Source organism: Hyperolius riggenbachi, chromosome 12 (genome assembly GCF_040937935.1).
Source record: "Hyperolius riggenbachi isolate aHypRig1 chromosome 12, aHypRig1.pri, whole genome shotgun sequence".
In the NCBI taxonomy this organism is placed as follows: Eukaryota; Metazoa; Chordata; class Amphibia; order Anura; family Hyperoliidae; genus Hyperolius; species Hyperolius riggenbachi.
Window position 1 is genome coordinate 33,068,906 of NC_090657.1, and position 15,177 is coordinate 33,084,082.

A 15,177-nucleotide genomic window follows, 5' to 3' on the forward strand; every position below is an offset into this window, starting at 1 on the left:
GGTTTAGCGCCCCTTTCCCGTGGTAGGCCAGCTGTGTTTTTAATGCCCTCCTTTGACCGCCTGTGCCCTCCAGATGGTCTAGTCAAGACCTTTGACCCAGAACTAATGGCTGCTGCATGCACAGTAGCTTTCCTTTACATGGGTAGACAGCATTGTCCACACTCCCAGCGGGTGGCTCTCCCTGCCAACCACACATTCTGCTCAGATCAATTTCTCTGGTGGGGGTAGTTTTCTTTCAGGCGTGCTCATCCAGATTCCGGATATCCGACCATTTTTACGCTATCCAGATTAGATTCCGGATACCAGAAAGCTATAGAAATACGTATAGCTATCGGTGGATTGTAATATCCACCTTTTGCTCCGGCACCAGCAAACTCATCAGCAGGAGTTTGCAAACATGACTCCTCACACAGCAAGCAGGAGATAGACTTTTCTCAGGCTTCTTCAATGTTTACGGAGTTTATTCAGAAAACAGATATACAGATAGATACAGTTCATCTTATCCTAGCAAGCAAAGCAGATCTTCATGTTTCTTGGCGTTACCGCTCTTGCCTAACCCCCTGTGGTAGTTAGTCAGGTATTCTTATATCTACTCTATGTTACACTAGACTACCTATGTACAGCATACATCATATCAGATCACAGAAAGGAATGAACATACTTAGAGAATAATTGGGTTCCAGTCAGTAGAAGTCAGAGATGGAGGGCATGAAAGTATGAAGCAGAGTGAGCTCTGAGCGCCCCCCTAAGTGTTTAATACCGACTAGGAAAGAGTTAAACGTGACATCATATTCGCCATCCCCTAGACCAGACTATTGGATGAGCCCTATCGTGGTGTCATAATACCCACCCACTCGATTACTATTTAATGTCACCTTTCCTTTACTTCCTGGAATGTGGATATTTAGTAAATACGGCTGATGTTTATTGTTCTAGTGGCGTACAAGCGGAGGTCAATGAGACCTGCGGCCTTGTCCACAGAACAGCTTCTTGGTATGTTCTAGGTCTGCTGACAGAACTGCAGATTTTCTCTCTAAGAGAAAATCCCCTTAAAGGGCAGGTCTGCTCATCAAGCCTTTTTGACTAACTCAGTCCAAATAACTGAGGCCTACTTAAATTATAACATGGATATTTTTCCGCATGACCCAGATATCCGCGGATAGTGCAGATATCCGGATCCGAGTAGTACAATTTCCCTTCCTGCGAAAAAAAAATAATCTGCCTCCCTCCGCCCTCCTCCCTCCTCCTCTTCCTCCTCTTCTTCCTACTCCTTTTCCACCTCCTCCTCCCTGTTCATTCACTGTGTGGCAGCAGAGTGGCGCAGCGGAAGTGTGCTGGGCCCATAACCCAGAGGTTGATGGATCGAAACCATCCTCTGCTAGGCATGATTTCATTTTTGCACCTCGCTTTATTGTATGGGCAAAACGGTTTCCATAGCCCTGTAAGAGAAAGTGTAATAAGGGCGCTGTCGCTACTCCTTGGCCTTTCTTGTAGTTGAAGAGATGAGTGAAGTGGCTGGCTTCAGCATGTTATGTTGGTGGTATAGTGGTGAGCATAGCTGCTTTCCAAGCAGTTGACCTGGGTTCGATTCCTGGCCAATGTATGTGAGCTTGCTTTTGACATCCTACAAATCCCTGGAAAACAAGATCCATGAACAGGGCGGGGGAGGAGAGAGTATAACCTTCCAAAACGTTTTGGAAGCTTTTTAAAGGGCACTTCCGGTTTTTCTATCCAGATATCCGAATAGGTCGGATATCCACGGATAATGCGTCCGGATATTCGTGTTCATGCGGATATCTAAAAAGGTCGGATTCGGATATTTATAGATCCCAATCAATTCGGATTTTAAAAAATACTATCTGAGCACCTCTGCTTTCAGGCAAGGGGGTGGGGCTTCTCCCAGTCCCAGTCAGGCACGCTCTCCTTCACTGCTGTATCTAGTTTTGTCTGGTGAGGCAGCTTGAAAGAGGCAGCAGGATAATTGTTCATTCTGTGTATCATGGTAGAGAGGCTGCCAGCAGCAGCAGGCAACCGCTGAGCGCTCCTAAATTACTGCGCCCAGGGACATATGTTCCCTCTTGCCCACCCTTAGCTATGCCCCTGGTACCCCCATGTCATGAATAAAGTGGATTCAGCTGTTCCAGCAGCACCAGCCTGCATGAGGGGGTATGGGTGGGGGGTGGATGGGGTTGATTTTAAGTGTTGTTAAAGTGAACCTGAGGTAAAAATAAATGTATGAGATCATGAATTCTAGTGTAGTACCAATGGCAAATAAAACATTAGTAACATGAGTCTCATATTTTTATTTTCAGTTTAATGGCTTAAAGAGTAAGTTCTTTTAAAAAGTGCCCTTAGTACTTACCATGGGAAGGGGAAGTGTCTGGATCCTAAAGAGGCTTCCCCCCTCCTCCTCAGCAGAGGGGATCCAGCTCTGGGACACCCGAAGATCCGCTTGTCAGGCACCTTGTGCAGGCACAGTATCATCTTTCCCTCAGGCTCTGACACAATTAGCCAAGTCAGGTCCACTCTACTGTGCAATCAAGTGGACCCAATTGGGTTCAGCTATTTCCACCCCAGCCTGAGGGGAAAGCCGCTACTGCTCACCCAGCTGAGTGGTCTCAGACTTGAGCAGTGGAGTCACAATGCCGTTAAAGTTCAGGCTTCTATGGAAATCCTCCATGGCTCCACCCTACGCATTTCGTCACACGCGTGACCCATCAGGGGCTTCACGCTCCTGATGAGTCACGCGTGTGACGAAACGCGTAAGGTGGAGCTAGAGGACAACTAGGAATCACGCTACGATCGAAAGTGGGATAACAGAGAAACTGAACTTTCTTCAAGCCTACCAGGGAGGCATGGGGGAGAGCCCGTTAATACTCTGAACGACATGTTTGTGAGTATTTTAACAAAATAAATTTGTTCATCTTTTACGGAATCACGCAATGGGATGCTAATTTTTTTATGAGGTACATATGAACTTTAACTTCGCTGGAGGAGCTATAACCCCCTGGAAAGCACAGACTGGACGATCGGAGATCGGTGGATAGATCGAGGAGGGAGGACACATAGAGCGATTATTGACCAGTCTCACAGTGGTCATTAAAGTGAACCTTAACCGACAGATATATTAAAAACCATTCCATTCAATGTAGCAAGTACAGCAGACACTTACCGCACTGTCTGCTGTTTACAATTGTGCCTCTGAGCCCTGTAGTGCGCCCCGTCATTTTCGGCCGACTGACCAGTCGCCATCTGCTTTTCCTGGAAGTACTGTTGCCTATTCCACCACCCTCGCATGGTCCTAGCGCCCGTCTGTATTTCGCACCTGCGCAGTAGTCCAACTTGCACGCAGGCGCATTGTAAATTATAGCGTGCACATGAATCGGCTTGATTCACGCTTGTAACATCATGAAAAACACCTGTGTCGAGAGCACTCCCCTCAGTGGGAGGTACTTTACAGAATGAGGAAACACAGCCAGCATCTGCACAATTTATGCGCACGCTCCCCACTGAGTTGCTCTGTCTGTGTGCTCATTCGCAGCAGCAGAATCTGACAGTGCGGGAGTACATGCTCAGAACAAGGCAGCCAGGGCTACACCCTGCCCCGGAAGTAATAGCTCCCGTTCGCCGCCATGTTGATGACGTCAGGGAAACGAATCTATGCCACCAACGGAGAACGGGGATGAGCAGAGCAGCGAAAATCGAACCATTAGATACTGTGAATTGTAAGTATAAGTATATATAAGGGAATTATTTTATTTGGAAAAACCGCTCACAGTTAAGGTTCCCTTTAAGGACGGGTGAGTGTGGTCCCTAAGGGGGCATCTTACCTATCTATTACTGTGGAAGTGAAGTGGAGCGCTGTCATACACAGAAATGTATGTTACATTGCATGAAAAGTTATTTTAATTCCTAATTGTAAGATTTGTTTAAAAGACTGTAATCTTTATTTGCATTGCCTTCATAACAAGATTAAAGATTAAATAGTGAAGTATGTGTATGATTATTATCATTTTATTATAATTATATTTTTTTTTACTAAAGTAACGTAAATTTGTCCTCATCAAGGAGAGTCCACAGGTACAATGCAAATGCAATTTTGGCCTTCTTCCTGTTAGTTAATAGAGCCATTTGTAATCGCTCTGTGGCAAAAATTCCCTCAGTACGAAAAAAAAAAAAAACACACTGTGAGGTAAAAAACACCTATATAGTTGCTTTGAAGTAATATTAACTTCACAATAAATAAATTGAACCACTCAGAGGAAAAATACAGCTCAATAGACGCTTTGAGCTACAACCGCCGTCTATGTTGACTATGTGAGGTAAAATACAGCTCGAGCTGAAAAAAAAAAAAACAGATTTCAGATGAAAAAAATGTTGCTTCCAATCTAATAAACCATTAGATCGAATACTTCATTTTTTTATCTCAATCTTTTTTCTCAAATTGATTTTTCTGCATGTTCAATCATTTTCCCTGGGTTTTCAGCCTAATCGAACGTTTGTGTATGGTACCTCAAAAATAACTATGCAATTTTTTTTTCGACCTAACGGGATAATCAAACAAATTTATCTAATTGAAAAAAGAAAAAGAAAAAATGGTACCATGTATAGGCACCATTAGTTACTCAGGCCCAGTGGCTCTGAGTGGTGTAATAAATATTTGTTGGTTGCTATTGGCAACAATACTACACCTTCGTTCGGCACCATATCACAGGAAGTGTGATAACTCAACACTCATGACAGCAAACAGCATAGGAGATAGAACTTCTTAGACGTTGTCAAAGGTTCAAGAGTTTATTTGTAAAACAAATATACAGATGTGTTCAGTAGCAATCTTATATCTTTGTTACATGTTACCTCCCTCGGCAAAGCAAACGGTCTGTAGAATCTTATGTGTTCCATGCAGACTTGGTCTATCCCTAGTGACCAGGCTTTCTCTTTGTTACATCTGTGCTAGTTGCACTTAGGTACAGGGCAGTTTCTAGGCTAAAATGCACCCAGGGTGAGGGTGTTAAAATTGCGCCCCCCCCACGGAGCCAGGTATACATGCCCGCAGTATAGGTTAGCCTAGCCAGGTCTAGTTGCACTCAGTATAGGTAGCCAGCTATAGGTCCCCCCAGTATAGGTAGCCAGGCATAGTATAGGTAGCCAGGCATAGGTGCCCCAGTATAGTTGATCCCAGTATAGGTTAGCCAGGTAGGTGCCCCTAGTATAGGTAGCCGGTATAGTTGCCCCCAGTATAGGTTAGATAGGCAGGTGCCCCCGGTATAGGTTAGATAGATTGGTGCCCCCAGTACAGTTTAGCTAGGTGGGTGATTCTAATATAGGGAGTCAGAATAGTTGCCCCCAGCATATGTTAGTTAGGTAGGTGCCTCCAATATAGGTAGCCAGTATAGTTGCCACCAGTATAGGCTAGGTAGGTAGGTGCCCCCAATACAGGTTAGATAGGTAGGAGCCCTCCAGTATAGGTTAGATTAGGTAGGTGCCCCCCAGTGTGGTTAATTTAGGTAGGTGCTCCCCAGTGTGGTTAGATTAGGTAGGTGCCCCCCCCCCCAGTGTGGTTAGATTAGGTAGGTGCCCCCCAGTATAGGTTAGATTAGGCAGGTGCCCCCCAGTATAGGTTAGATTAGGCAGGTGCCCCCCAGTGTGGTTAGATTCGGTAGGTGCCCCTGAGTGTGGTTAGATTAGGTAGGTGCCCCCCAGTATAGGTTAGATAGGTAGCTGCCCCCCAGTATGGAGGGGGGAGTCAGCTGCGAAGAGGGCAGCCCAACCTCTCCCTCCCTTCCTTTCCGTGGGCCACCCTCCCTGCTCCCCCCTCCGAGTGTGACTGCAGGGAAGCGCTGCGTACAGAGCGCAACTCACCTCCCTGGTTCCAATCGCCGCCGGTTTCCTCTACTGTCTTCTCCTCACAGCCGCTGATACACACGCTGCTTCCGGCTAAACAGGAAGCAGCATGTGTATCCATGGCTATGAAGAGAAGAGGAGACCGACGGCGATTGGAACCAGGGAGGTAAGTTGCGCTCTGTACACAGCGCTTCCCTGCAGTCACACTCGGAGGGGGGAGCACGGAGGGCGGCCCGCGGAGAGGAAGGGAGGGAGAGGTCGGGCTGCCCTCCCCACGGCTGACTCCCCCCTCCATTACAGCGCCCATACTCCTTCAGCGTCAAGGGCGCCCGCATGGCCCTAGAAACGGGCCTGCTTAGGCATATATACAGCATACAGATAATGTAGAAGGAAAGTAGAAACAGGAGTGAGAACTAAAGTCATAAGCGAGAAGAAGTCCCTCGGGAGCCCATGTTGGCTATTCTTATACTAACCTCTAAAGCGTTAAATGTGACATCGTCCAGCAGGGATGCAATTGGCTGATAATAGCATGTAATGGATGACCCTATCCGTGCCTGCTCCAATGGGACAAGCCAAATATGGCGTTTCCTCTTCTTACCCAGAAATGAGGGAAAATGTTCCCTGGCTATTGTTTACCTTTAGGAAATATGAAAACACTCGATGTTTATAGTAAAGGCTGCCTGGATGTCTGCACATCGTGGACAGATAAGCACTCTGGCCTTGTGTGAGACACCAGACCCTGTTCCACAGTGCTTCTAGAAATGCTCCTTAAAGGGAGACTCTCTGCAAATCAAGTCTTAACTCAACTCAGTTAAAGTAACTGAGGCCTACGAATTCAAGCACATCATACTTAAATTCTAACTAGTGGCTGTTCAGTGATGCAATCGCATGTCACCTATGCTTTCTACGCATGCTGAAACAGAAAGTAAGAATGATACATGAGAATGTGATCCCAGACAGAACATTACAAATCCACCACATGATTATGCGTCATTTCAGCTGCTATAGGTGGAATCATGTTACATGATCATTTGTAGTGACACCTTTCTGTCCATTAATTGTATGGCCAGCAGAACAGGGTTTTCCACCTCGTATTCAGTACTATATTGCGTCATCCACTAGAAGTCAAACGTGAAAAACGACGACTCTACCAGCAAAGTAACACTTGGAAAATACTTTATTTTTAATCAAAAGAAGTGTCATCTTGATTAATTTCATATTCTGTAAGTCATGTTGGCTTTAATGCATTTTCTTCCTCCTGCACGAGCTCACTCACTGCCAGGGCCATTTTGTCTTATTTCACATTCTCTTCAACCTCATTGGCAGTATAGGAAGATACAACCTTGCCATCAACCAGATCTTCCACAATGGTCTTCACAACTCTTTTTACTTAAAAAAATAATAAATGAGAAAATCAGTGTCATACAGTGAGAGAAGACTATGCATATGTCACAACCTACCCCCTTTACCACAATTTGTGCAGTTGGCATAGTATGGGAACTTTTGGTATGGAAATTTTATGGTTATGATCTTTCCAAAATAATATGCAGGTATTGACTCTGCTGTGTGGCCAGTGTATTGAATTGGGAACCACTAGGTAGTAAATGTTTTCGGGGATGGTTGGTCTGACTCTGCTTGTTCTCACACCAGTCAAGTTTGTTGTGCATCTGGAAGTAGTTCTGTAACTACTACAGTACGACTATGCCATCCTTTCTATTTCATTTTTAGCATTACTACACATAATGTACTTCTTCCCTAGTTTTTTTGTTTAATTTAGTCTTTCTTCCCCTTAAACCTTCCTCTTTTCTACAACCTTCATCATCTTCCTCTAGCCTTGTTGTTCATGAATTTCTCTTGTTCCTCACATCCTTCTCTTGTTCCTCACGTCCTTCTCTTGTTCCACTACCCTTTCTCTTCTACCTATAACCTACTTCTTCCCTTAACCTTCTCTTCTTCTACTAATCTTCCTCTACGGTTCCACATTTTACCATAACCTTCCTCTTCTTCTCCTTCTACTAACTCTACAGTTCCATATCTTCCCATAACATTCCTCTTCTTCCCATAACCTTCTTCTCCGTCCACTAACCTAACTCTACAGTTTCACGTGTTACTTACCATAACCTTACTCTTCTTCCCCTAACCTTCCTCTCCTCCAACTAAACTTCTTGCAGTGATGCAGTAGAAACAAAAAACAAAAATACGCATAGACAAAGGGAGCCCAGATGATGTAGTGTAGTATGTTAGGGCAGTAAAAAGTAATCAGATCAAGCATTGGGTACTCACAAAATAAGGTAGGGGAAACCAACCAATAAGGCAGGTGGAGATTTGGAGTACAACCACCTGCACTCGGGAATCTGGGTCTCGCTATGTGTGGTCACACTCTTGAAAAAAAGAGGGGGACCCTATACGGGGCACTCAAGTGTGCCAGCAGGGTTACCATACTCCATTTGAAGTGGAAAGATAAAAGGGAGAAACAGGCACCCAAAGGTGGTAAAATGTATTAAAACCAATATAATAAATAAAGAAATGAGGGGTGGCTTCTTTCTCTCCGTTATTTCTATCACTAACCTTCCTATTCTTCTACTACAGTTCCACTTTTTCTTCCACAAATCTTCCTGTTCTTCCTCTGACTCTCCTATTCTTCCTCTAAACTTTCTATTCTCCTCTTATCATTCTCTTCTTTTTCTATGGTTACTTTACATTACTGAAGTCTATAGGCACAGATGTCCTGGCACCCTCGACTTCCCCTTTCATGAACCTAAAAACCCCCCACCAAACTGCACCCCGAGTGTGCTGGCTTTCTCAGCTGTCACTTCCCCCTTACTTCCTTTGCCAGTCATAGGTACCTACAGTGGCCCTTTGTATTAGGTAGACAGAGGTACCTTCAGTATTAAGTAACTAGTGGTGCCCCCAACTGAAGAGAGATCTCAGAATGCCGAGAGCTGGGTGAGTAACCTCTCATTTACGCTCTTCACGGCACTCTGCATAGGGAGGGAGGCACTTGGGGAGGGGAGTGAGCCGCCTTTCCATCATTGGGCGCCTGTAGGCACGTGCCTACCGTGTCTTATAGTTAATCCAGCCCTGGTTACTTTTAATCTTCCAGCAACCACAGATCAGTGAAAATTCTTCACCTCCAATTCTTTGTTTTTAATCCCAAGCATAATGCCCCAGTTGAAGGTTCTTGTCACGATCGCTTCTGCAGCGTTTACTGCTGGCTGCAATGGTATTGCAACCCAAGCAGTTCTGATGTCATTACATGCATTTGCTTGCATAGTTTGGTTTGCACGCAAACTAGTTGCTGATTCCACCTGCAGTTGCTCTGAAGTTAATGACAGTTTAACCACTTCACCACTGAGGGGTTTTACCCCCTGAGCAGCAGAGCAATTTTCACCTTTCAGCGCTCCTTCCATTCATTCGTCTATAACTTTATCATTACTTATCACAATGAAATGAACTATATCTTGTTTTTTCAGCACCAATTAGGCTTTCTTTAGGTGGGACATTATGCCAATAATTATTTTTTTCTAAATGTGTTTTAATGGGAAAATAGGAAAAATGTGGGAAAAAAATAATTATTTTTCAGTTTTCGGCCATTATAGTCTTTAAATAATGCATGCTTCTGTAATTAAAACCCATGAAATTTATTTGCTTTTTTGTCCCGATTATAAAACAATTTAAATTATGTCCCTATCACAATGTTTGGTGCCAATATTTTATTTGGAAATAAAGGTGCATTTTTTTTCAGTTTTACGTCCATCCCTAATTACAAGCCCATAGTTTATAAAGTAACCGTGTTGTACCCTCCTGGCATAAATATTTAAAAAAGTTCAGTCCCTAAGGTAACTATTTATGTATTTTTTTTAATTGTAAATTTTTTATTTTTTTTTAATTACAAAAAAAAAATGGGGAGTGTGAGAGGTAATGAGTTAATTTTTTGTGTATAAGTAATTCATTTGTATGTGAAAAATGGTTAGGGTGTAGTTTTACTATTTGGCCACAAGATGGCAACAGTAACTTTTTGTGTAATGCGGCCTCCAAGCGTCCTTCCGGACGCTTGAAGGAAGTAGTAGGAGACTGGGTACGTTTTTTTTTTCACAATGATCGTGCTGCTTAGCGGAAAAGCAGCAGATCATTGCGGGGCTTAGATGAACGAACGGGAATGGATTTTCCCGTTCATTGATCTCCGGGCGAGCGGCGGGCGGCGTGTTTACCCGTGGGAGTGCGCGCTAGAGCGAACGGGAGCACGGGCAGCGGCGGGAGCGTGGAAAGTACGTATTTCTCCATCCCTGGGGGTTAAAGGATGGAAAAAGGGACGGAGAAATTCGTACGGGCGGGGGTAAACTGGTTAATATGCTTTTGTGAAAACAAACATTGTTTGCTGCAATATAGCGGCAATCCCTTTCTTGCAGGCTGCATATCATTGTCTCCCCTTTCCTGCTGTCAGCCTGTGATTAATTACCATTCACCTGTGTGGGAATCTGCATGTCTGCTCCCATTGGATGACCTCAGTATAAAGGACTGCTTCCTGCAGTGCTTCATGAGCTATCATAGTCTCAGATCCTGTCTGTTACTCTGTGCAGCTCCCACCTCATTCTTAGTCCGTGTGGACTGCGCTGACTCCTGCAAAGGGGTCAGCGAGTCCTCTTAGTTCTGCTCTTGTTACCAGAAGTTGTTACTTTGCTGGTCTTGCATTATATATTGGTTCATCGCCAATATATATGCATACTAGCACGTTTGTTATTTTCTTTGTATTCGTGTTACGTTAATACATCAGTGTAGCTGATATATACGTACACGGACTGTTTATATCCTGTGTTCAGTCAGCTAGCTTCCAGCACGTTTTGGTAGGTTGCGCGTATCGTGATCACCCGTGCTAGTTAGCTCAGTTCTGCTCCTGCTACCCTGTGTGGATTGCGCTCACTTCTGCGTAAAGGTAGCAAATCCCTCCTAGTCCTGTTCCTGTTGCCTTGTGTGGATTGCGCTCACTTCTGCATAGAAGTAGCGAATCCTTCTGAGTCCTGTTTGTTGTATTGTTCCAGTTCCTAGCTAGCGTTCCTTGCTTATGTCCTATATCGGTTTATCGCCGATATATACATATGTCAGTCAGTCATTTGCAGCTTCATTGATAGCTGTAATCGTAATACGCTAGGAATATCGTATCCATTGTATTTTAGTATTGTTGTGGTTGCTCGGATCTACGCCTGCTCTGTGCGCCACATCTCCTACGGGAGTTTGTCCTCTCCTCCACTAAACTGGGGATATCCTGGTTCCTGGTGCTAGCGTGTGTACCTCCTTCACATCAGAATCCTCATTGTGTGCTGACCATGGAGGATATACCACCAAGCGTAACAGTTCTTGTGTTTTCTTACGACCTATAATGTTCAGTTTCTGATGATGTTACTCCTACCTGACTTTGGTCCATTAACAAAATTCTTGGTTGTGGACACCACTGTTACCGCTTTCACTTTATGCCCCAGGGAAACTTGGGGTGACAACAGTCTAAAGACCTGACTCCAACCTTCACTATTATTTATCTATCTACCCTCGTGCTTTTCTGCTCCTGCTTCTCTCTGTTCTTCAATTATACTGTCTGCAGTGTGTTTATTTGTTTACATCATGAATGGAGACTCTACAATCTCTTCTGCATGTTTTCAGGCTTCTGAGTAGGTCCTACATCTGTGATTAAATTAAATCACTTTCCCGTAAAATTTTAAGGGGCTTTGTGGCTGACCTATTTTTCATATAAAAATGTCCATCACATACCGCCCATCTTTTTGAGATGAGAAAGAGGACACTTAAGCCACGCCCCTGCCACACCCTGACCACGCCCCATCGCACCCCTAGTCACGCATACCATAAAGATTTTAGAAGAAAAATACAGTATGTTGTTTTATAATTCAAACTACAACGGTCCTTTCTATCCTGGTTCATTTTCCTTCATATTAACATTTTAAAATGAGTAATATATCAATTTAAAGCATGGGAATACAGTTTAGAATCAAACACATTTTTTTAGTAGAGAAATATATATATTTAAACAGAAAGAGGGGCACAGTCCTGAATGAGGGACAAATGAGGAGGAAAGAGGGACAGAGGGACAGGGCTCCCAAGGAGGGACTATCCCTCCAAAAGAGGGACAGTTGGGAGCTATGCCTTAATGAAAAGTTGCCAAGCACATAACATTTTAGCACTGGAGAGCTTGTACATTAAAGAGACTCCGTAACAAAAATTGCATCCTGTTTTTTATCATCCTGCAAGTTCCAAAAGCTATTCTAATGTGTTCTGGCTTACTGCAGCACTTTGTACTATCACAGTCTCTGTAATAAATCAATGTATCTCTCTCTTGTCAGACTTGTCAGGCCTGTGTCTGGAAGGCTGCCAAGTTCTTCAGTGTTGTGGTTCTGCTATGAACTCCCCCTTCCAGGCCCCTCTATGCACACTGCCTGTGTGTTATTTAGATTAGAGCAGCTTCTCTCTTCTCTCTTATCTTTTACAAGCTGGATAAATCGTCCTCTGAGCTGGCTGGGCTTTCACATAGTGAGGAATTACAGACAAGGGCAAAGCTGTTTGCAGGAAGAAAAGAGCAGCCTGAAACTTCAGTGCAAGAGAGATGCAGGGGGAAAGAAACACACAAATGATCTCTTGAGATTCAAAAGGAAGGCTGTATACAGCCTGCTTGTGTATGGATGTATTTTCTATGTGTGGACATACTGTACATCAACCTACTTCCTGTTTTGGTGGCCATTTTGTTTGTGTATAAACAAACTTTTTAAAACTGCTTTTAACCACTTTTAATGCGGCGGGGAGCGGCGAAATTGTGACAGAGGGTAATAGGAGATGTCCCCTAACGCACTGGTATGTTTACTTTTGTGTGATTTTAACAATACAGATTCTCTTTAAAGTGGACCTGAACTCCTGCACGGGACGCAAGGAAAACACAAATACACCCTGTTTGTGTTTAGAGTGAAGAGCTTCTCTAATTCCCCCTCAGTTGCAAGTAATCACACTTGTAATTTGATCTCTCAGCTGTATCAGCACAGCAGTCTTGGCAAGCCTCAGCAGCCTCAGCTAGTTTGTGAACACATGATGTTAAACCTTTGTCTGCTTCCATGAAAGTGGACACACTGCAGATTTGCTGTGGGATTTGTATCAGCTATAGCAAAGAAATGTTTTTCTTTGAAGGTTATTACGTTGTTGCTTATCTTCAGGTCTGCTTTAAGAAAGGCTACTGTTAACTTCTGTTATATAACACTTTAACAAGAGTTGGGTTATTCATTATAGGCCAAGGCAAGCTAGTCTACTACATAATGTTACTCATATTAATTCTAGACTAAATATGCTGCTGTGTAAATGGAAAACATACCGTGCAATGGCACATGCAAATAACATGCTGTAGCTTATCTTTTAGAACAGAGGAGAGGTTCTGAGTTAAAGGGACTCCGGGCAGTAAAAATAAACAAAATTGGTACTTACCTGGGGCTTTCTCCAGCCCACCGTAGGTCGGGAAGTCCCCCAGCGTCCTTCTGGCTCCTCTCCCGATCCCTCCGCCACATACTGCACCGGCGACACCCGGGCCGGGTGTCAGACTCCCACTTCCTTATCGGTGACGCTCGTTGTCATCACGCTGGCCACTGCGCGTCATCAGGGCAGCTGGTGTGACAGTACTGCGCATGCGCAATTGAACCGTGCATGCGCGGTACTGTCACCCCAGCCCCCATGATAACGACGAGCATCACCGATATGGAAGTGGGAGCCCGACACCAGGCCCAGATGTTGCCGGTGCAGTATGCAGCAGAGGGAGCGGGAGAAGAGCCCGGGGGACGCCGGGGAAACTCCCAACCTACGGTGGGCTGGAGAGAGCCCCAGGTAAGTACCAATTTTGTTTATTTTTACTCCTCGGGGTCCCTTTAAAGGGGCACTGGGGTGAAAAACATTTAACTTTAAAATATGTGCAAACATAAACAAATAAGAAGTACATTTTTTCCAGAATAAAATGAGTCATAAATTACTTTTCTCCTATGTTGCTGTCACTTAAAGTAGGTAGTAGAAATCTGACAGAAACGACAAGTTTTGGACTAGTCCTTCTCTTCATGGGGGGATTTTCAGGGATTTATTTATTTTCAAAAGCACTTAGTGAATGAAAGTTGCTCCGTCCAACTGCCAAAAAACTGTGTAGTGAGCAGGGAAGCTGGCCAGCATCATTGTTTAAATCCTTTTTAGGTAATATCTTTATAAAGAATAAAAGCCTTGCTGAGAATCTCCTATGAAGAGATGGACTAGTCCACAACCTGTCACTTCTGTCAGATTTCTACTACCTACTGTAAGTGACAGCAACAGTGGAGAAAAGTCATTTATGGCTCATTTTACTCTGGAAAAAATGTACTTCCTATTTGCCTATGTTTGCACATATTTTACATTTTACAATTTTTCGTGCCCCTTTAACAATTACAAGATGTTGAGAAAAGCAGATTGTAGAAGCACAAGAAGTGTAAGACCCTACAAGTCTTCCTACCTCTACTATTTAATGACTCCTTCCAGAAACAACATACCAGCGAGTTCAGCAAGGAATGGCAGTAAATTACTATCATTAGTTATCTGTTGCAGTGATTTGGGGCTAGCAATATGTCACCTATCATCATAAGCATAACTGTAAAGAGCCAAGGGAGGATTATGGCTGTTGAACATCCTGAACAGAATGCATGACATATGAAGAGAGACAAATTATAGCGCTCATACATTAGCAAAACTTACCTTTTTTCTCTTCAGGTTTTTCCACTTCCACCTCCACTGGCTTTGCTGGAATGGGGGCCGGCTTTACGGGGGGTGCAGATTTCCTGAAAATAAGATTGCGTTAGAGCAGTTCTGTATGAATACAGTTTTCTGATAATATTTCTGAGAATATAATGCCACACTATAACATCATCTCAGTGAATACACCTAGAGCAGGATTATCCACCAGGCACCCTAGGCTGGTGCTTGGGGCCTATTTGGTGGCAAGGGGCTCACTTGCCACCTTCTCTGACCTTTCTTCACTTCAGCTTACCAAGAGGACCCCAAGGGCTTGATTCACAAAGCAGTGCTAACCTACTTAGCACGTCTAAAGTCTTTAGACGCGCTAACCAGGGTGCTAAGTAGGTTAGCACTGGATTTCTGAATCAGATCGCGCGCTAAGTACCGCGCACAAAGTTTTACGCGCGCAAAGTCCCATAGGCTTTAATGGGCACTTCGCGCGGAGCGCCCTGCGCTCTGTGCAGTGCGCACGTAAAGTTTTACGTGCGACAAGCTCATTTAGACATGCTAAGGGGTTTTTCACAGGCGTGCTAACAGTTAGCA

General features: G+C 44.1%; 2 protein-coding genes across 2 annotated transcripts in view; both read right to left on the minus strand.

The window, feature by feature from the left end:
- LOC137540777 (keratin, type I cytoskeletal 12-like) overlaps positions 1-15,177 on the minus strand; it is a 174,687-nt gene that overhangs the window by 48,017 nt on the left and 111,493 nt on the right. The gene's annotated exons all lie outside the window — the stretch shown is intronic.
- The window catches only part of LOC137540774 (keratin, type I cytoskeletal 47 kDa-like), a 28,009-nt gene continuing 19,835 nt past the window's right edge, over positions 7,004-15,177 (minus strand). The window contains exons 7-8 of the mRNA XM_068261927.1: positions 14,596-14,678; positions 7,004-7,233 (exon numbers count right to left, since the gene is read on the minus strand). Coding sequence (XP_068118028.1) covers positions 7,139-7,233; positions 14,596-14,678 — 178 coding nt within the window. The 3' untranslated portion in view covers positions 7,004-7,138. The remainder of the gene's footprint in view (positions 7,234-14,595; positions 14,679-15,177) is intronic.